At 56.3% G+C, this 20,117-nt stretch overlaps 4 protein-coding genes across 4 annotated transcripts; 1 reads left to right on the top strand and 3 right to left on the bottom strand.

The window, feature by feature from the left end:
* Window positions 1-50: 50 nt before the first annotated feature.
* Window positions 51-2,283, bottom strand: THITE_2088345 (uncharacterized protein; the record flags this gene model as incomplete). Its single annotated transcript, XM_003653154.1, has 4 exons — window positions 51-765; window positions 1,069-1,293; window positions 1,343-1,442; window positions 2,145-2,283. The coding sequence occupies 4 exons, from the start codon at window positions 2,281-2,283 to the stop codon at window positions 51-53; spliced, it is 1,179 nt and encodes a 392-aa protein (XP_003653202.1).
* Window positions 2,284-2,873: 590 nt separating this feature from the next.
* On the bottom strand, window positions 2,874-4,204 carry THITE_36644 (uncharacterized protein; the record flags this gene model as incomplete). The annotated part of the gene is made up of 5 exons (XM_003653153.1): window positions 2,874-2,954; window positions 3,012-3,480; window positions 3,580-3,853; window positions 3,956-4,050; window positions 4,152-4,204. The coding sequence occupies 5 exons, from the start codon at window positions 4,202-4,204 to the stop codon at window positions 2,874-2,876; spliced, it is 972 nt and encodes a 323-aa protein (XP_003653201.1).
* A 482-nt stretch (window positions 4,205-4,686) lies between these two features.
* On the bottom strand, window positions 4,687-6,335 carry THITE_132601 (uncharacterized protein). Its single transcript, XM_003653152.1, has 2 exons — window positions 6,010-6,335; window positions 4,687-5,583 (listed from the first exon to the last, which is right to left on the bottom strand). Exons 1-2 carry the CDS (start codon window positions 6,168-6,170, stop codon window positions 5,067-5,069), a joined length of 678 nt encoding a protein of 225 aa, XP_003653200.1. The 5' UTR covers window positions 6,171-6,335; the 3' UTR covers window positions 4,687-5,066.
* Window positions 6,336-16,668: 10,333 nt separating this feature from the next.
* On the top strand, window positions 16,669-18,831 carry THITE_2115342 (uncharacterized protein). The gene is made up of 5 exons (XM_003653151.1): window positions 16,669-16,834; window positions 16,901-17,210; window positions 17,265-17,417; window positions 17,496-18,008; window positions 18,067-18,831. Exons 1-5 carry the CDS (start codon window positions 16,783-16,785, stop codon window positions 18,749-18,751), a joined length of 1,713 nt encoding a protein of 570 aa, XP_003653199.1. The 5' UTR covers window positions 16,669-16,782; the 3' UTR covers window positions 18,752-18,831.
* Window positions 18,832-20,117: the final 1,286 nt, after the last annotated feature.

The raw sequence follows: 20,117 nt of genomic DNA, 5'->3' as shown, positions 1-20,117 counted from the left end.
AATCTTCTCGACGGTCCAGGGCAGTTCCAGTCTCGCCCGACACCCCCCGGTCACTGCCACCAGCTTGTCCAGCTCCACCCCCTATCCTTCGGCTTTTCCTTGTCCTTCTTCTCCGGCGCGTCGCTGCTGCTTCTGCCGCTGCCCTTCTCCGCCCTTCTTGCGACCTTGCCCGTGCTCTTAGACCTTCGGAGATGGCCGTTGTTTCCTGTCTGCACGCCTGCTACAACGGGGGTGAGAGCCACCATTGCGGCGTCGTATCCCACCGCCGCCCAGTTCCCCTTGGGCACCCGCCGTCTCTCCGTTTGCGCCCTTGCGTCTCTTCGTGCGCTGGCGCGCGTTATCGGCGTGATAACAGGCGAGGGTGATGAGGCTCGGCTTGAGGGCGACGAGGCCTGGACGCCCGACGCAACTCTCTGGGGTTTGGGGAGCTGCGAGCTCCATTGCCTGACGCCTGTCGTGGGCGTCACCCGGGCCCTGGGATCTGCGCCTGGAGCCTGCCGAAAATGGTCCCAGCTTCTCCCGGCCGGTTCGACAAGACTACCCGCGTCAGATTCATGGTCCGGTGTCGCGTCGTAGTCTCGGGAATGCTGGTTAGCCAATGATGAGAGCGAGACCTTCCGCAGGCTGGTTTGGCGTCTGGGAACTGGGGGCGCCTGTCGAGTCGGTGGGGGTGGTGTTGGACGAACCGGCTCTTCGGTCCCTCCTCGATTCGGCTGCAGCTCCTGCCCGACGGTCCCCTTCCCAACCCCTTCTTCCTGGTCTCCTCTTTCGGAGACAGTCACACCTGAACGGGGCCTGAGAACTCCTGTCCCCGTCAGGGGCTGCGCCTCGATGCCACTGCCGTGCCCGGGCGTCCTGGACCGTATAATACGCTGCATCACCCGGTGTGCACGCTCGGTCCCCTAGTGCGAGGCGACAATTTCAAACAGTGCGTTTGGGCTAGGCATCCGCGGCTGAGGCGCCCACGGAGATGTGGAATCATGTCGTTGGATGGTGGCAATGGCGGTAGTTTGAAGGATGGTTTGTACAGTCATACGATGAAGCGGTGCCGTCCCCAGGTCCGCTGACGTCTGAACATAGCTCTGCGGAAACCCGGAGTGGCGGTAAGTCACGCGGACTTGAAGGTACTCGGTCGTCGCGCCGCCGAGGTGGCGCTCTAGGTCCTCGATCAAGTCATCAGAGTTTTGGCGCGTATGGGTTCGCGGCGGGCAACGAAATCCAGGGAGAAAGCGTATATGCGCCATCAGGAGAAGCTGCGACCCGAGATGGAGGATGAGGCCGGGTTTTGAGCTTCTTGTTCAGCAGCAATCCTTCGGGCATTCTCGCCATGGAACATACTCACTTGTCGCATGCTCCATCATCCAGCACCTCCACAACCGTGCTCTTGTTGCTGGGCAATATCTCGACCGAGACATCGTGCAGAAAGCCATGTTGCAATACATCTTTGCGATGTCAGATACTGTCTCGTATGTTCCGACGACGCCAGTAACTTGCTCACTTGATGAAGACGTCACCTGGCTGCAAGTCCTTCCACTTCCAGAAAGGGCATCATGTTGTCGCTGGCCCGGAGGGTTGGCGGGGCACAGTTGGGCGGATACCTGCACGGCTGCCCAGAGGGTTGTCACAGCCTCGTCAACAGCAGGATATTCTGGAGTAACAATAATCCTGGGGGACAGAACCAAAGACTCGGGAAGGCCCGGCTCGCGAACAGAACCAGTGGAGCTAGGAGGCCCTGTTATCTGCAGTCTATGCAGGGTTCTTGCATCGTTCTGTAAATCGCAAGGCGACGATTCGGGATTCAGGCTTGCTGCATGCCGTGGCGGTGAGCGTGGTTTCCGGACGCCCTCCGGCCGAGCCGGGGGCGTTGCGCTCACCCCTCCCCGGCCCTGCCCGTTTTCCAGATTGGCATCCTGTCCGGGGTTCCGCCTCAGCCTGAAGACTGGCACTTTGGATTTATCTGACGGGGCTGGGTGCCGCGCAATATCGCAAGCTAACTGGCGCGGAACCGTGCATGATGTAGACCGCGGATCTTCTGAAGAGGTAGATGTAGCCAAAGCCGTGACTGCGCCGTCTGCCATGCGTACTGTGTAATGTGTAAGCCAGACTGCACCTCAGACACGGCTCGACATATGCGGAACTCCCACCCTCCCCATGTCCTGCGTCCCTGGACCTGTTGCCGGTGCCGCCAACTGGGTGGTACACAGCCCAGCCCCCCCGGTCTCCTCTCCTCTTGGGGACAGTCAGGGATCGACTGCCGCCCGGTGTTTCCGGCGGACTGTCCATGGTCACGTCCAACGCGCTGCGCTCAGGGGTGCTGCAGCGGGAAACCCGGGCGATCCGGTCGCGTGTTCCTCGGGTTGATCGCTTTGTGATTTGCAACGGTCTAGGTACATCGCCCGATGGCACGCTTCCGGGGCGACTGCGAGTTCTGACTGAGAAGAATCGTGCGTCCATGTATACCGCCGTTGCCTCGAGAAGCCTGTTCCTAGCCACCGGATATGGGGGGGGCTCGACTGGCAGTTAACTACCTAGTTGTTTGCTGTGTCGATTAAGCATCCAAAATGGAACTCTCTGCAGTGTCGTTGCAACAGAGCAATCGGAACAATGTAGGGTTTAGATGAGCTTCAAGGGGTATCGGTGTTCGAAACAGTATCTAAGCATCGCTAACACAAATGCGACACGCAGGGTTGGAATGGCGAAAAGGTGGATGGCACTTGAGTGTCAGAACGCGGGGAGCAAAGCTGACAGATGCCATTGGACGTCTCACTGCGCCGGGCAGAGCATCCATTTGCGTGCCCGAGATGGAAGGTACGCCCATGCCATGCTTCCTGCTCTGCGCGTCAAAAAGAGACATGGAAGGAGCTTCCAGATTGCTAGGCAGTCGCGCCAAGCGTCCGGAGCAGGTTGGACTTCGTCCCCTCCACTTCGGCATCTTCCATGCTTAGGAAGTGAATCTGCGCACATTGAACGTCAGCATGGGTCCAGGAGCATGCCAGAGAGACACGACGCACCACTTCATCTGCAGTCCCGGCATTCCCGTACAGCACACCCTCGGACAGGCTCGCGGCGATCCCCCTCTTCACCCGCTCCTCCCAGACTCCCTCCCAGTTCCATTCATCAGGACGCTTCGTCGCAGCTGGCACGGCACCGGTGCCAGGGTCTGCCACCGCCCGGGCACTGTCCTCCGTGGCCTTGTTCTCGCTCTGGGCCGGCAAAGCCTTCCCCGCCGTCTGCCTCCGGTGCGTCCGCCAAGCATGCCACGCCCCAGGGTTCCCCGCCGCCTCAAGCGGCACCGAATCCAACACATCCTCGTTGTCAAATGTGCTCCGGATGTACCGCAGCACCTCGTAAGTGGAGATCTCCTTCCTCCCTGTCTGCGCATACCCCGCCGTTGAAAAAGAAGAAAAAGACGCGGACGAAACGCCCGACGTCCCCGACGCGGCCGAGCCGGGAGTCGTACCCGTAGCCGTAGCCACGGCCCTGGGCGGGGTCATGACCGCGGCCGTTCCTCCGCCGCCGCCGCCATCACCACCACCACCACCACCACCACCACTCGCGCTCCTCCGCTGGGCCTGCGACTGCGCCAGGGCCCTTGCCTCCCTCGCCCTGCTGCCCCGACCAAACCAGCCGGGAAAGCCGTGCCGCAGACTAAACCCGCCGGGCGGCAGGCGCTCCTCGTCGAAGGCGCTCGCCGTGCCGCCGTCCTGCACGTCCGTCGAGTACATGTAGGTCGTGAGCGGCGTGATCAGCGGGTGGAACATGTCGGTCGAGAAGGTCACGAGCGGCGGCAGCGACGGGTAGGTGTCGGGGAAGGAGATCTGGAAGCGCAGGATGGCGGGGGCGTACGGGCCTGCTCTCACTCCGCTCAATAAGGGGGTTGCTTAGAACGCCGTCGTCAAGGGAGGGTCCGGATGAGAGAAATCAGAAAGGAAGAAAAAGCTATTGCTCAACGGACCTTTCCGCACAAAGATGACGCCCGACCAGAGGCTCGGGTCGCCCGGCGTGAGGCTGACGTAGATACCCTGGGGGCATGCTTGCTTGAGACCGGCGCTGGGAGATCGGAGATGTTAGCCAAACCGCCACCCTGTGCTCGCGAGGCCGTTCAAATAATGAAGACGGCGCAAAGGCAGAGAGAGAACGGATAGGTATACAATTCGGCCAGGAGATGCTGCCGCTTCACGGCAGGCAGACCGCTCATTCTCATCGCGGTTGATGAAGACATGGCGGGGTTTGCATTACGAACTGTGATGCGGCCGGCGCAGTAGGTAAAGAGATGGTTTTACGTGGTGAGTTGTGATAAATCTGGAGTCAAGTAATCAGTGCGCTGCAGGTGAACTTCGTGAGAGTGTGATACGCCTCGAGACACGAAGCTGTGACATAAAGGTTCATGCAGCGCGAAACGGCGCCAAGCTCGAAGTCAATGTAAACAAGGGTTAGGGTTGTGCGTATGTGCAACCTTCGGGAAAGGTGTTTATCGCCGAATCTGGCAAAGGTTACACTACTTAGTATACCTGACTCAAGAACCCCGAAAGAACCCAGGACACGGCACTAGTATAGTGTACACTACTGTTGGCGCCAGGGAACTGCCGTTAATGTACTACGTCCAGCAAGGCAGCACCCGTTGTCAAGGCGTTGCCCCAACATTCACCGGCAGCCCCAACAGTGCAAACAGAGTGAGAGAGACATGGGGCCACACTGGGTTCTTTTGCAGCTAACTACCTAGCCGTCTACATGGTCTGCGGGTCTCAGCTCTCTCGCCGTCTGCTTCCTCCGCGACAGAAGTCCCATGCCTATATCCAATGCAATAAGATGGTCTGTTCACGACTATCCCATGCGCCCCCCCTCGCCGATCGCGCGTCACCTCAAGCCGGAGATTTTCATCAGGCTCGACTGGGGGAACCAGAACCACCATTGGCATTGGACAACCGCTTCGGCCCAGACGCCTTCGCTTATCCTCGTCCCTTCCCGTCCGGGCCGGGCGCATGAGCCCCCCGGCATATAGAGCCCCCGGCATAAACCGCCCCTCTTTTTCTCGGATTCTTGCCCTCGTATGGACACTTCAGCGTTCAGGGATTGGACGTCAGGCGGGCCTCGATTTTGGCGCGTTCCTGCTCTTTCAGCTGGGCTAGCTCGTCCTTGGAAGCGTCGTAGCGTGCCGTGAGCTGATTGAACGGGTTTTCCGGGCTGCGCTCAAACTCCTTCTTGATCTTCTCCTTTTTCTGGTTCAGCCGGAGACCTGCGCCGCTGCCATCCGCGTCCATCTCTTTGAGCCGTCGCTCCTCGAACTGCGCATAGGCCGCCTTGAACCGCCGCTCGGGATGCCTGTCGATCTTGATATCAGACTGCGATGTCAGCGAGAGTGCGTCCAGAGCATTGTCGATGCCCGATGCGCTCAGCGCCGGCAGCCCTTTGCCAGTGTCGCCGTCTAGCTGCGACAGGTCCAGCCCCCTGCTCTTCTTGACTGCTGTCTTGGCATTCTTGGGCGCCGATCGGCCCGGGGTATTTTTCTCCTCCTCGGCGAGTAAGGCATCGCGTTCCGCCTTCTTCCGAGCCTGTTCCGCTTTCTTTGCTGCTTCGGCTTCCCTGGAGGTTGAGGCGCAGTAGTGTCAGCAATTGTCACTTTAGCTATCCCCGCACGGGGTGCCTGCTCCCGAATGAACTTGGTGGGTGTCTAAGTCGGGAGGGGTCGAGGCCGCAGGACCCATGTGAGCGCTGCCGATGGATATAATCCGGTGGGTGAGCCACGCCGTAGATCAGTTTGCTCGCGCGAGTTTAGAAGGGCGTGGTGACAGTCTCATCGCCACGATGATACAGTACGCGCCCGCGCCGCGAGACGGCAGCACGACCCCGGCCACCACTCGGACGCTCGGCGCGGGACTGTCGGCCACGGCAGCGGGGCCACAGCCGGCGAGGTCAAGCGAAGAGCGATAGTGAAAGCAGAGAATAACCAAACAAAGAACAACAAGGGAAGGCGACGCCCCGGGGGCATACAGGCCAAGAGAGACTCACTTTTTCGCATTGCTCTTCACTCCCTGCTCCCACTTGGCCGCCTCGGCAGCCTCGCGCGCCGCCTCAGCAGCCGCCGCCTTCTTCGCCGCGGCTTCGGCCTTGCGGGCCTGGCCCGCAGCCTTCTTGCTGTTGCCCTCGGCGCCGCCTTTTTTGCCCGCCATATCACTCTAACCGCCTCTGGAGTGTCGGCGCTCCCGTGTTTGCCCCGTTGCGTCTGTGACTGTGATGTGCGGATCCTCCTCCGTTCGACTGACCGGCTGACGGTCCAGCGTGGGCGACCGGAAGGATGTGTCTCTGCGTGTGGCGCAGATGGAACTCTGCAAGAGGATGAGCAACTCCAATATGGTGCGGAGCGGGAAGGTTCCAGGTTGATTGTGTCACCCCGCGAGAGACCCATAGTGGGGTCGGTGTGGACCGTGTGGCTAAAAGTGGGACCGGCCTTTGGACCGGTGAAGCCTCGCGTCGATTGAATGGCTTCAAGTTCCTCTCTCTGTTGCCAAAGTTTCCCAGTCAGGCAATCAGAGTACCAGGGTACTCCAGGCGACCTACCTCGAAGGTAAGGTACTCTCAATAACTTGAGGTGTTTCTCTGGAACCTGAGGTTCTCGCCTGTTCCGCACCAGGGCTGTTGCAGGGATTGCAGGGATGGTTTTCATCCTCGTGCAAACCTCCTGCTCGGCGTGCTGGAACTGCTGAGTGCTCCGACCCAACGATACTAAGATACGGTATGTAAGTGTGAAGGCACATTATCTGTAATTCTGTTCAAGCGTCTTTCTGCGGTCTTGAGCAGGGTTCTTTTGCCTTGCCTGGTTCCCGTCGTTACACGGGATGTCCTTTACTGTGTACAGGTAAGTGCTTCCAAGCAATCTGGGAGATTCACGCCCCATCCGCAGCGGACCGATTCCGCAATGCAGCTTGCCTCTCGCTGCCTCTTGTCACCCGCGATTCTTCGCCTGGGCTCTCGAATCGGTTTGTCGGTGACCGGTTCGTTGGCCAGGGTCATGCTGCCGGAAGCACGCCCTGCCGGCCGAATGGATCCCCCGGACCAATCTACGCCAGCCGCATGCATAGGGCTGTGAACCGTTCTTGGTGCTCAGGCGGTCCGTCCAAGGTAAAGGCGGTCATCTCTGCAAGTTGGGCTGTCGCACCCCGCAAGCCCAGAGCAAACAGACCGGCGAGCAGCTTCCAGCTCCTTTGTGTATCAAGGCCGGTAACGACCGGACGTGCCAACGACGATATCCAAAAGCGATAGCCGCCCAGGGTAGCTGGGCAGACAAGATCGAGAGCAGGGCTGGGGTTGGTCAGTGACGTTAGCGTTACACCAGACGGAAAGCAGTCACAACAAGCTAAGCAAGCACGCTTTCATGCACGTCGGCCCCCGCGCAGCAAACCTTGGTGGACGGCTTCCAATGACACCTCGCGCTGACGGCGGCCTCGAGGGGCTGTCCGTTCCTCCTGCGGCGTGGCGCCATCTCCCGGACCGATCCTCTCTGCCGGTCAAGAACTCCAAGCTACGAAGTGCTTGCTTATGCTGCAGGGTCCTGCTGATTCTGTCTCGGCTTCCGTATCGGTTGCCGTCGGGCAGATATCCGTGGCGTAGCGGTGTGAGCATCCAGTAGGTCGTTGTGGCGCTGATCCCTAAACCGTCATGGCGCCCTCCTTCGGAACGGCGTCCGCAAGTCGGTCCAGGAAGACTTAAAGCTTCAACTGCGGAAACCAGATCCCCGTCACGCAGGCCGGCCTGGGACCCGGTCACAGCGGCCCGAGCAGTGGCATGTTGGATGCAAGGATCAGTAGCTTCATGCAGCCCAGCGCCGTCAAGGTCACATTGTTAGACGAACCAGATCCGATAGGTGACCGTTCGTGCTACGTGAAGGCGGATTGGGAACATAACGGGCTGTGATAGGCAGTTCGCAGATGACCCCCTCCGTTGTGCCATACAAAAGCAGCATGCTGCTTCCCCGTCAACTGATCCCGCCCCGAGGCTGCAGGCCGGTGAAAGGCGGCCATAAACGAGACAGCCCGGCACAGGGAGGCATAGAGAGACCTTTGATCGATAGGCTCGTGGGAGGATCAATCACGGAGCAGCCTGCCGTCCAACGTCGGTCAAGGCCGGCTGCTCGTTGTCCCCAGTAATGGAGCTCGGTTCGAGCAAGCCGCGTTGGTAGATATGCGCCTCTTCTCCTCATAGTTAGCTCGGTCGTTAATATGGCGAAGGAACACGAAGCTCTAGAAGAGCGTCGTTCCACCTCGGCCGAGACATCCACGACGGAGATGAAGTAGCATTCCCTTGGGTTGATAGATACGTCATATTTTGGGCGTGACGTCGCTCGCTGTCTGAGGAAAGAGGTGCAAAAGGAGAATGAGGCGAAGGCTGGAGTTGTAGGAATGAGACCTGATGTTGGGGGCTGAGCCCAAGAGGCCAACGAATGACTCGTGTCAGCATCCCTCAACCTCCATATTCACTTGCGACTCGGAGACGTGGTCACGCGTGGGGGCCGAATGCCAGGACTCGGACCGAGTCGCCGAGAGGCAGAGCCGGCTTGAACTGCTGTCCTATCGGGAGCGAAAGCAACATCGGAGAGGCGGCCACGTCAGCCGGACAGCATCAGCCGGGAGCTGTTCAGAAGGCTGCCCACTGGGGCCAAGAAGCGTACTGCTTAACAATCGGACGTGCGTGGTACCTGTATGTACCTTGGAAATTGAGGAAGCGCTCCCGAATCAGATGCCGGAAGGAAGGAGTTCGGACTTGCGTGCATGAAGCCAGCGCGGGTATTGGTCTGGGTCAATGCACTTCCCCGCGTGAAAGGTCCCCCAGGAAAAGGCGCGAGGGCACGTGTTGCCAAGAGGGGCAGTCATACACGGGCTGCGTGATCCGTGCTGCGTCCACAGTATTCCGTCGTTCCTGTTGGCTGTGGAAGACTCGGTCAAAGGACCCGGCTCACCCGGCTCTTCAGCTCAGCCCAAACCGCGGCCTTGGGTCGAATCAGGTCGCTCACCCGCAGCTGCAAGGTGCAAAGATGACGTTCTGCCGCCTGCTGGCTGGCACAGGAGAACCGAAGGATTGCGATCCGCTCGCCCGTCCGTCCCACCCTGCATGCCTAACTCAAGTACATCCTGCCTAGTCCTCTGGTCGGTATGTACGGATACACACACTGCCACGCTGACAGATGCAAATGCTAGTGCTCGAGTCCATCATGGGAACTAGCGCCCGGAACAGGCTTGCATTCGTTTGAGCGACGTTTGTCGGTATTTTGCCGAACCCCACCCTGCGAACGACGTGTCTTCCAAACACATCCCCAGCCGGTGCCAGGACATGAATGAATGTTCTCAACAGATCAGAACCGATGTGCAACTATCCGTCTTGACAGGGCCCCTGGAAATTCACTGGACCCGAGTGAACGTGAGGCCCGTGCCTGCGGAACCGAGACGGCTTGCGGGGGCTCGCCGCGGCGGGTGGGATTGGAAATTGCTGCCAAGGTCTGACGCCACTCCCACGCAAGACAGCTCAGGAACACCACGCGGGGTGCTCGTACAAATACACTACACTAGGTGTAGAGACTTGCGGTGGGATCCGTGCATATTGCGGGAGATGAGGGACAGGAGTGTGGTGTACAGTACACTAAACGTCACTGGTATACCGGTGCCGTTGCTGTCATTCTCCCAATCCTTCCCGCAAGCCTCCTCGCCCGAGTGTACTGTGTTTGTACTTACACCCACATATCGCCTGGGAGTTTATACTACCTGGTACACTAGTGAATGATTCACGAGCCAGCGCTGAATCAACCTGACTTGCGAGGCGAGCGTGGGGGGGCCCACTTCTACAAGCCCAAGGACGGCTGTTGGTGATCGGCGCGACGTAGTGTAGATTGCTCCTAGTCACCAATTGAGCTACTCATCGCCTCGCTTATTCAGCGGCTGCTGCTGGGACCCCAACGATATCCCGTTCGTTAGGGACAAACCGAACACGACAGAGGACCGATTTGGGAATTGCCGGCCTTCCTTCTCTCGGCGTGGTACCTAGTTACTGTAACGATACGCGTAACGTTACAACCTAGGTAGTATTGAGGTGTGTACGGAACACCGTACGTGCGCATCAGAGCGCGCCGCCATCGGTGCTTTCAAAAGTACCAGGTAGGTAAGGTAGCTCTATACCAAGGTACTTACACTAGGACGGCGGTAGCGAGGGCCATTTTTTACACTAGATGGCGGCCGCGCACTTGAGTACCTTTTGTGAAATAGGTCCTGTGTAAGCAGGCGGTCAGCGAGGTCGCTTGCTTCGGTGTTTTGAACAACCGGCTTTGGCCCGGGCGCAAGCCGACGGATCTTTTTCGGCCTCGCTCGTGCTTCCCCGCGGCCGGTCGAGTGGCCTACCCGCGGCGCCGGTTCCCAGGCCCACACCCACTTGTCTCCGTCTCCGTCGGCAGACACGGTACGCAAGGAAGCGCCGCCCACTCTGCGCTATTGACCATCCACTCGGGTCTTCCCCATGGGTCTGCTGTGAACAGGTCCCACAACTCTGGGCTTGTGACAAGGAAACGAAGTTGAAAAGTGGACGCACCTGTACACTACACCTTGCACAGTACCTCCGTAGCGGGGTTGATCTGCCAGGTATCAGCCAGGACTGCGTTCACTTGTTGGTCCTCCTTCTCCAATCCTCCTGCAATGGCGGCTGCACGACATGCATATCGGTAATGCGAGAGCTGTTTGCTGGTGTATCCGTTATTCCCGCCCTCCTGAGGTCCATCTTATGTAGGTACTTGCATACTCCGTATATGGAGCAAGGTGGTCACCGCCGTACGAAGTACACATAACTAGCACAAGTACCGCAACAGTGGTCTCGAGCTGCTGCCTTGCGCTCAGATATTGTGTGTGCTCCATGCAGGAAAGTTAAGAAGGCAGTGTACGGAATACGGATCATAGGTATTCGGTAGCATCTTGAAGCACATGATTAACCCTGTCTGCGTGGCGGGAAACCAAGGTGGAGCATATGGCCAATCAGGTTGTGACTATCCTGCAAACACACCTTGACCTTCACGGCCTGGCTCGCCCCCACTGCTTTCAGCCGCCCTTTCTTTTCCCGGAAACGAAAATTTTTCCTGAAGATCCACACCACAACCCGCGACTTCATGATATGACGCAGCTCAATAATCTGGGAGGCAGCTCTGTGCGGCGGGCTGATCAACCTGGACGCCGGCTTGATTCTTCGCCGCTCGTCTTTGCGAACGAGTCCTACGGGGGTAGTCGCGCAGTATCGGATCTCGTCCGATGAGTTGATGTGGACGGACGACGCCAGGGGACACGAGGGATAGTGGGATGCCAACTTTTGGCAGAGCAAGGTGTACATTACACTACGTGTGTATCTCGCATTGATTGGCAGAGGCGTCATCGTCGATCAGGCTCAGTGAAACCCCACCCGACCATCTGGTTGGGTTCCGACACGCGCATCTCGTTTTCTGGAACCGATGTGGCTGCGCTAGCAGGGAATCCTTGCTGGGCGTCTTGGAGCCCCCTGAAAGCCAAGGAGAACCTGAGCCTCGTGTGTTGTGTACACTAGTGTACATAGTGGACAGGGAAGTTGTTCTGTTGTCATCCATACTCACCTCATCTCGTGCCTTCGGCATACCACAGTAGGCAGAGAACCTACCACAGTACGGAGTATTTACTCGAGTTACCACAGCGCGACCCCAATCTCTTGACTTACCGTGGACGGCCTTGCGAGTAACTACATAACTGAACAATATCCGTACACTACCATACAGCAGTAGCCGGCCCTGTAACGTATCGAAACAGAACCAAACGCCAAGTCCGTCCATGTTTTCATCTTGGAAGTTCAATGTCACTGGCATGGCACATGGTCCCCGAGACCGCTGAATGGCATCGCTTCCGGTTGGTTTGCCGCAGATGACAGTTGTTTCATCGACCAATCCGACCATAGCATTCCTCCCACCAGCCAGCCAGCCCCTTTCCATGCCAAGTTCACTAACGTTAACTTACTGTGGTGGTAGTTATTATAGCGTGGGCGAGCAATTCCAGGGGAACTTCCGATCTGGCCTGGAACGAACCAAGCCAAGCTCCCCGGATGTCTCCCCGGTTGGGTCTCGTCTCCACACGCACGTGTCTGGGAACTTCCAGACTGCAGCAATTGGTAATGCGCTGTACACATGGAACGCTAGTGTAGTGTAGTATTGTAAGTAAGGCATTCAAGTGGAATGAGCCCCGAGTCTTCCGTCTGATATACATTGAGACGCAGGATCCGTCCTCAGTGCAATCTTCATCATTACCAAAGCAGAGCCTGGCGGGCTGTCCAGGTACCTACCTCCCCTCGTTCGCCTGCACAATGACACGGAGTCCGATCAGGACCAGCTTGCTGTTTCCGTACACTACCGTAGTGTAGACGCGCCATCTTGTGTTGTGCTTGGCGTGCAACCGGCATTCATTCTCGAAAAGGTTAGCGAGAAACTGTACGGAATAACTCCACGGAATTACAGTACCTGTACACTACACACACTATGTAGTGTACATACCTTAGCGCGCCAGGGGGGGTGGCAAAATGGTCACCACCAAGGTTTTGTAGCGTCAAGATATTTCGCCTGGAAAACAGACGCCTACCGGTCCCGAGTTCAAAATGCCTTTTTTAAGAAAATGATTTTCAACTAAGAGGATTAATTCAAAAAAAATAGGAATTTAAATAATAAAAATATCTTATACTAGAAATAATCTTTTATCAATAGGACTATTTTAAATAGATATTAATATTAATAATAAAAGATAATTATTAATAATAAAAAGAATATTAGAATTTAAAATAGTTTTAATCAATTTAAAATCAACTTTTAGATAAAAGATTATCTTATAAAATTTTATTATCTATATATCTATATATAAAAGAAAATCTCTTCTATTTCTCTTAGATTTTTTTCTTTTTTTATTTTTTTTCTTTTTTCTTTTTTTCTTTTTTTTTAGTTGAAAAAACTGAACTCTACAAAGAATTGAACTCAAGACTTACACATTATAAGCTTATAGATTTACCATTATACTACGAGACTACGAGACTACGATTTTACAGTTGTACCTTGGTTTGAATTTCACACTTATTTAGGAGGCTTAAGCTGAGGGGCGTAGGCTAGAGAGTATAGAAAAGAGGCAAAAGCAATCTTCTACATAGAAAATCATTTTCAAAGAAAATAATCTTTGAATTAGAAGAAAAGCTTAACTTTAAAATCTTTCTATAGATCTAAAATATATATAATAAAAAACTAGTATAGTGATTATTTTACTATTAAATATATAATTTATCTAAGTGGTTCTTACACTATATAGTGATTTTAACTCTACAATAGTAGTAGTAATCATTTTTATAATATAAAGTATATTGTAAACTAGAAAACTATTTTGGCTCTTGGAAACTATAACAGAGATCATTTTGCCACCCCCCCCTGGCGCGCTAAGGTATGCTGATAAATGAGTCCAAGAGAAAAAACAAACATCCTGGCCGCCCCGAGCAGCTTTTCCGAGCTCCGCAACCGCCCAATTGTCCGTTGCTGCCAACCACTCAAAAGAGGGCAAAGGACTGGGTTGGTTGCCGGTGCTTTCCGTCACAGCTCCGTAAATTACAAGCGTACCACGTACTACCACAGTAATCGAGACGCGGAGATTTCGTGCTGCGCTGGATGCCGAATTGCCAGCATGGACCGGATCGGGCTCCGGGCGCCTCATTCTGATGTTGCACAGCATGAACAGATGGCAGCCGGGCGCTCTGCATCAGACCTTCGTCTCACTCCCGCTCCGACTTCACCACAGTATGCATGTATGTACGTACAATACCTGGGTACTCTGAGTCGTCGGATGCTTCCCGCGGCAGTCTACTGTGGTATCAGGAGGGAGGGTAGGGATCACAGTATACATGAGTAATTTCTGGCTTGATTCTGACCGGTGACATCGGCTAGAACTTCATAAGCGGCGTCTGTCTGGAGTCCAAGCGAAGAAGAAAAGAGATGGGGCTCTGGGTTCCGGATGCGCGGTTTTGATGACGTTAGCCCCCCAGGTGCACGCTTTGCCCGTTTTGCTGTTTCCGCCCTCCGTGCCCCTCTTGTGATAGTTAAGCCTCAGCAACCCGTCAAACAAGACGGATGCAGGCAGAACATGTGTCTCCGGCTTGACATGTGCTACATACCGAACTGACCCCCGTAGATATTCTACGGCGTAATCCCAAAGGGAATCCCGAAGAGACGCCAGCGGCTCGCGGTCCTTCCGCGAGAAACCGGTGTTTGTGTGAGCTTCGGTTGGTGTTGTCGGCTGCAACCTCTGGTCATGCCGCTCTCGGGTTGCACTTGGTTGGTTTGGAGCGCGACAGGCCATAGGCAGGCACGGCATCGCAACTTCCGATTCCTTCCACCCGCCTTGGCTCACACAGGACGTCGCATGCTTCACAGCGTGCGTCACGCGCCCGGCCCACCCCAGGCTGCCGTCAGTGCTGCCCCTCTAGTGTATCTGTTGAGGGAAGGCACGAAGGAGATCGGGCGCGTTCTCCCTGATCATGGCCTCTTGACCCTGCCCGTCTGGTAGCCTTGGAGGGGGGCCGTAGGTACCCCTGTTCGTCGTCTCCACCCGGCACCACAGCCCCGCAAGTCTCCGGGTTCCGGCATTGGCGACAATTTCACCGCCTCTCGACTGAAGGACCAATCGCTCAAGCGCCAGCGCTGCCAACACCATCCCCTCGCACCAAAAGGACCATCATCCGCGGCCGACAATCACGAAAGAACAAGGCGTGACGAAAGGGTTGGCGAACCCACGTCTTACGCCAAGCCCTCAGCCGCGGTCCATCACCGCCAAGAGAAGAAGCACCCCCGGCCCCCGGGCTTGCAGGGGCCGGTCATTGCTCGCCTCGTGTCAAGTGCAGTTACGCAGTAATGTCAGCTACCAAGCGGAAGACCGCCAGTGTAGTGTAATATCTGCGAGAAGAGAAGCGACAAGAGAATTCGACGACTGGAAAATAAGGCGGCGCCGCCTCGCTGTCTGGTCATTCCCGCAAACGGCTGAGGGCGCCCCGCTCCCGAAGAGCTACCACGACTAAACCGAGTTTACGTCAATTGCCTCTCCCAAAACAAGGAAGTGAGCAGCAACAGCCTCATGGGGCTCGAAGTTACTAGTGGGTAACGTTAGTGTACACTACACTACATACATTAGAGCTAGCCGCGGCTTGCGACCGCGCGCTGGTTGGTGGCGTCCGGCCTGGCCCTGGACTCGGTGTCTGCTCACACTGCCACCAGCTTAAGTGATGCTTCGAATGACTTGTCCGCGGACCATCACCAGGTCTATGGAGATACATCGACGGATCTGAGTGAAGAGTCCTGCGGGGCCGACTCGTTGCCCGCTGCTGTGCGATGACGCTCTAAGTCATACCCACCCTCCAAACCACTCAAGGGACGTCCCGCGCCTCGGGCAAGCCCGCGGCATGCATCGCGCCTTACCCGGGCGCGCACAGAGAAGGCAACATGATTCTCGTGGTGCAGCCAACCACCTACACCTTTCTCGCGCAAACACGACGATTCCCCGGGCGGCTCCCAGGCTTGCAGCGACTGTGTTCACTGGCCCAGGGAATTTACATCGCTGGTATCTCACCACAGCACTGCACTAACTAGCCTCGTTGGTGCATAACGACCTCCCCACGCACACCCACCTGTCCTTCTCGGGCGACCAAGAAATTGGTCGTGAACCGGCTGGCGATGCCCCACCGCGGGGTCCCAACAGTGGAAGCCCTCCTGGCGTCAGACGATCCCGCGCCGCGTCCCAGCGAAACGGTGACGAGGCCATCCGTGGATCCCTGCAAGGCATGGATGGGGACGGATGCGATGCGCAGGGAAGTGGCATTCGCGCGCGCCACTCATGCTCCTGACCCGCCAAGCCCGAGCCCCCAGGTCCCTGTCCAGGATGACTGTCAACGCTGTGGTGTACAACAAGTATCCGTCGCACTCACTTCGTACCTCGTGGTACGGAGTATGTGCTACCTAAGCTTACCAACTGCGGAGTAGTGCTTCCCCAAGATCGGCTGTCCAGAGCGCGGGAGCTTGTCACCGCTGTTTCATTGTTTCCCTCAAGAAATATTTTTATTCCTGGATTTCTTCCCGCGTCCCAGACAAAGGGTCCCCACACAGCCTGATGGATGATCCGGTGACCTCTGTTTTCAGCCCTTTCCGCGCCCTTGGCCGGCTTTCGTGGGATCCTCCCCCTGCTACCGGTCCTTGGTCCTTGGTGGAAGCATACACCGACGCAGAAGCTTACTTTCCGAGAGTGGATATACATCGTACATCCACTCCGAGCTGTCTCAGTACACTAATGTTCGGGTTCCCGCTGATATTCAAATACCCCCCCTTTCCCTCCCCATATTTTGTCCCATATTCTTGGTATCATTCTTTGGCACTCTCCATCTACCCGTCCCACTTCGGACTCAACAACGACCCAAGGGTACAAGCTCATCACTCAGACTGGGCTGTCCTTCTGGACTCCCCGGGCTCCACTACTCCTCTCGGATTCCTGTTCACCAGGCCGAACCTCCCCGCTTGCTAGGCACCTTTCTGCCAACTGGTATAAACCAGCCGCAAACCCACCTGGCACAGCAAATCTCACCTTTGGACCGGGCTCTATCTAAGTTGCTGCCGTGCTTTCTCACAACCGCGTGGGCTGTCACAGCTCCCAGGGACTCAAGGTCTCCCTGCTGAGATTCTCTACCCTAAAGAATCCAGCAACCATGAGGACACGAAGGAACCGTACTATGGACGGGCCGGAGCGTCCGCCGTATCCTGGCAGGCAGCTGTTTGTTCTCGGTACGGATAGGACTTCCTTCTTTTCTTCCAGGGCGCACAGTACAGCGATGGCTAACATGCTGCCAGCTCTCTGCCGGATATGCGAGCCCATTGCGTTCATGTCCATCTTTCCTTACATCTATCACATGGTGAAGGACTTCAACTTTGCCGATGACGAGAGCCAAATCTCGTTTTATGCCGGCATGGTGACCTCAGCGTTTACCTTTGCCGAGTTCTCCACAAGCGTCTTCTGGGGAAGACTGAGCGACAAGATCGGCCGGAAACCGGTGCTGCTTATGGGAATGGCGGGAACCGGCCTGAGCGTCCTCATCTTCGGCTTCGCGCCCAACCTCCAGGTTGCGCTGTTCGCGCGCGCTCTAGGCGGATTCCTAAACGGGTGAGCCGCCTGGCAGATCAACGTGTGCTGGTTGTGTGGGGCTGACGGCAGAAGGAACATCGGCGTGTTGCAGACAACTGTGGGCGAGCTGATCACAGTCAAGGAACATCAACGTGAGTCGTCACACAGTCACAGGCTGCAGAACGGGGCACTGACACGATGCTCAGCTCGGGCGTACGCGGTCATGCCATTGGTCTGGTGCATAGGGTAAGCTGCAGCGCGTTCCGCGCAGAGCTCAGAGCGCACACGCCGACAGGGGCCAGTCCGTGCTAACGATGTGGATAGCTCGATCGTTGGACCTATGATCGGCGGCGCTCTTGCGAAGCCGGTCGAGAGACTGCCCTCAGTATTCGCTCCAGGCAGTCTCTGGGACCGATTTCCGTACCTTTTGCCGAACCTGTTCAGTGCCATCTGCGTCTCGCTCGGCGTCGTCATTGGCATTCTGTTCTTGGAAGAGACGCACGCGGAGAAGAAGCGAAACCGGGATCGGGGAGTGGAGCTTGGAAACTACCTGCTCTCCTGCCTGCCTGGCATGGGTGGCGAGGGCAAGGGCAAGTCGCCAGCCAAGGATTCCGAGGAGCAGCCTCTCCTTTTAACAGTGGAAGATCCCTTGCCTGGGTACGTCGCCGGCGGGGCCTCGGCTGGGCCATCACCGGCCGCGACCGCCTCCCAGCAGGAACTGCTCGAAGTTGAAGCTGGATGCGGCGGGCAGTCCTTGAAACTGGAAACGAAACCTGTGACAAGGATATTTACCAAGCCTGTTCTCACCATTATTGCCTCCTACGGCATCCTTGCGTTGTAAGTCGTTACGCCTGGAGTGGGTTTTCAAGTCGACAATGCTGACAATATCCCCCAGTCACACCATGGCATTCGACGCGTTGCTTCCGGTGTTCCTCAGCACAAGCCCGCCGGAGCCTCGGGTGCCGCCATCCCTCCCCTTCAAGTTTGCGGACGGCTTCGGTCTGGACACTAAAACCATTGGCTTCATCCTGTCGGTCCAGGGCCTCTACTCGATGACATCGACACACTTTCTGTTCCCCCTGGTCACGGAAAGGTTGGGCCCTCTCCGCCTCTTCAGACTCATGTCTGTCTTGTACCCGGTGCTGTACTTCTTCGTGCCGTACATCGTCCTATTCCCCGAGAGCGTTCGTATGGCCAGCGTCTACTTCATCGTCGTGTGGAAGTGCACGTTCTCGACGCTGGCCTACCCCAGCAACGCCATCCTCATCACCAACTCGGCACCGACGACTCTGACTCTCGGGACGATCAATGGCGCGGCGGCCTCGACCGCGAGCCTGTGCCGGGCGTTGGGGCCCATCATATCGGGGTTTCTGTACACCGTCGGCTTGGAGAGCGGCTACTCGGGCCTGTCCTGGTGGGTGACCGGCCTGGTCACGATCGCGGGTGCTTTCGTTGGGCTGAATATCACGGAGCCTCGCGGGAGGATGGACGAGAAGGACGACATCGAGGCGGCCCCCGAATCGCAGCAGAGCACCTGGGACGGCCCGGAAGCGAACCAACGGCGGGCGGATCACGATTGAGTCTGCCGGCACAGTCAGTTCGCACGGATTCTTGGACCGGCATGGCCGGATTCCCCTGGGGGGTTATCCTCCGCCGCCCTTATTTTTAGACGGGCGACAGTTTGCCTGACGATTTTTCTGATTTTTCTTAGCGGGATCTACTAGTACTAGCGACGCATTTATGGATCATGGTTACCTGGATAGACTGGTTGGATTGCTTTCAGCGAGCGGGTTCTCGGGGCATACACACGTGGAGCATTGGTTTCAGCTCTTTTCCAGCCGCAATCGGTTTCCGGAACAAGAGGTTCATTGTCGCGCGTCGCATTTCTTGGGCTCGGTCATAATGAAATCCCCCTCCGTCACTCCCTGATGCGGTGGCACGCAAAAGTAGTATGCAGATACAATAGTGGAATGAGTGATGATGGATTCAAAGTGGGGAGGCTCCCTCCACTGCCAAGATATTCTTAGCAGTATATAGGGCGCATAGGCTATACAGGGCTAACCCTATATAGAGCAACCCTAACCCAGAGCCTAACCCAGATAGGGTCATCATCTATTTACATATATAGGAGCATCCAGTATCAAGTGCCGGCCCGCAAGAAAAAACATAGCAGTGCCCTTACTACGTTGATCCTCGTATTGATCCTCCTTCCCGATTCGGTAGTTCAATCCTCCTGAATATCCTCCTTGCTAGCGTACGTACTACGCCACGGTTTTAAGGCTGGGCCGGCCACTACGATGGTCGAACGCGCTAGCGAAGGCGGCTCTGGGACACGTTCAACTAGTACAGATACCTTCTTAGACGTTGCCGGCGTAGGCTACGGCGCCGTCATATGTTCAACCAGGGCCTTCGGCGTAGGTTCCTCCTTGGGCGTACCGGGCTACGATACTACGGTCTATAACACTGAAGGTTGCTTAGTCTAGGCCACTGGAGTAGGCACCTTCTACAAGGAGGTCTTCGTCGATAGGCTAGCTACTGCTAGGTCCTTCCGAAGGCGGCTACGTAGGCGCTTGGCAGGTGCTATAGCGCTAGTGGCCTTCTCTACAGCCTTGTTAGCGGCCTTGTCTATAGCCTTTATATTCTTCTAGGGCCGACCTCGAGGGCGCTTGGTAGGCGCCTTGGCTTCCTTCTTCTATACTACACCTATAGGCGGGTCAACGCTTAGACGCTTCCAATATTCCTCTATAACCTTTGGAGTATACTATATATCATATAGCGATTTCTAGACGTTGTAGTAGACGCCTAGGTTCTTCTACTAGATTAGATATTTGATCTATATACCTATAACTAAGTACTTAAGAATACGCTCTACTTTATAGTCGTCGCTAAACTTATAGTCTTTCGACCAATCGGAGGCCTACGAATCTTCTATAGGACTAGCCTCTA

Source organism: Thermothielavioides terrestris, chromosome 2 (genome assembly GCF_000226115.1).
Source record: "Thermothielavioides terrestris NRRL 8126 chromosome 2, complete sequence".
Lineage (NCBI taxonomy): Eukaryota > Fungi > Ascomycota > Sordariomycetes > Sordariales > Chaetomiaceae > Thermothielavioides > Thermothielavioides terrestris.
Note: the sequence above shows the minus strand (reverse complement) of the source record. Positions and strands in the feature narration are given on the sequence as shown.

Coding starts and splice junctions, on each gene's coding strand:
- THITE_132601 (XM_003653152.1), bottom strand. CDS start 6,170: ATGGCGGGCAAAAAAGGCGGCGCCGAGGGCAACAGCAAGAAGGCTGCG. Junction 5,584..6,009: donor GTGAAGAGCAATGCGAAAAA/GTGAGTCTCTCT, acceptor CTCAACCTCCAG/GGAAGCCGAAGCAGCAAAGA.
- THITE_2115342 (XM_003653151.1), top strand. CDS start 16,783: ATGGACGGGCCGGAGCGTCCGCCGTATCCTGGCAGGCAGCTGTTTGTT. Junction 17,211..17,264: donor CTAGGCGGATTCCTAAACGG/GTGAGCCGCCTG, acceptor TGACGGCAGAAG/GAACATCGGCGTGTTGCAGA. Junction 18,009..18,066: donor TCCTACGGCATCCTTGCGTT/GTAAGTCGTTAC, acceptor AATATCCCCCAG/TCACACCATGGCATTCGACG.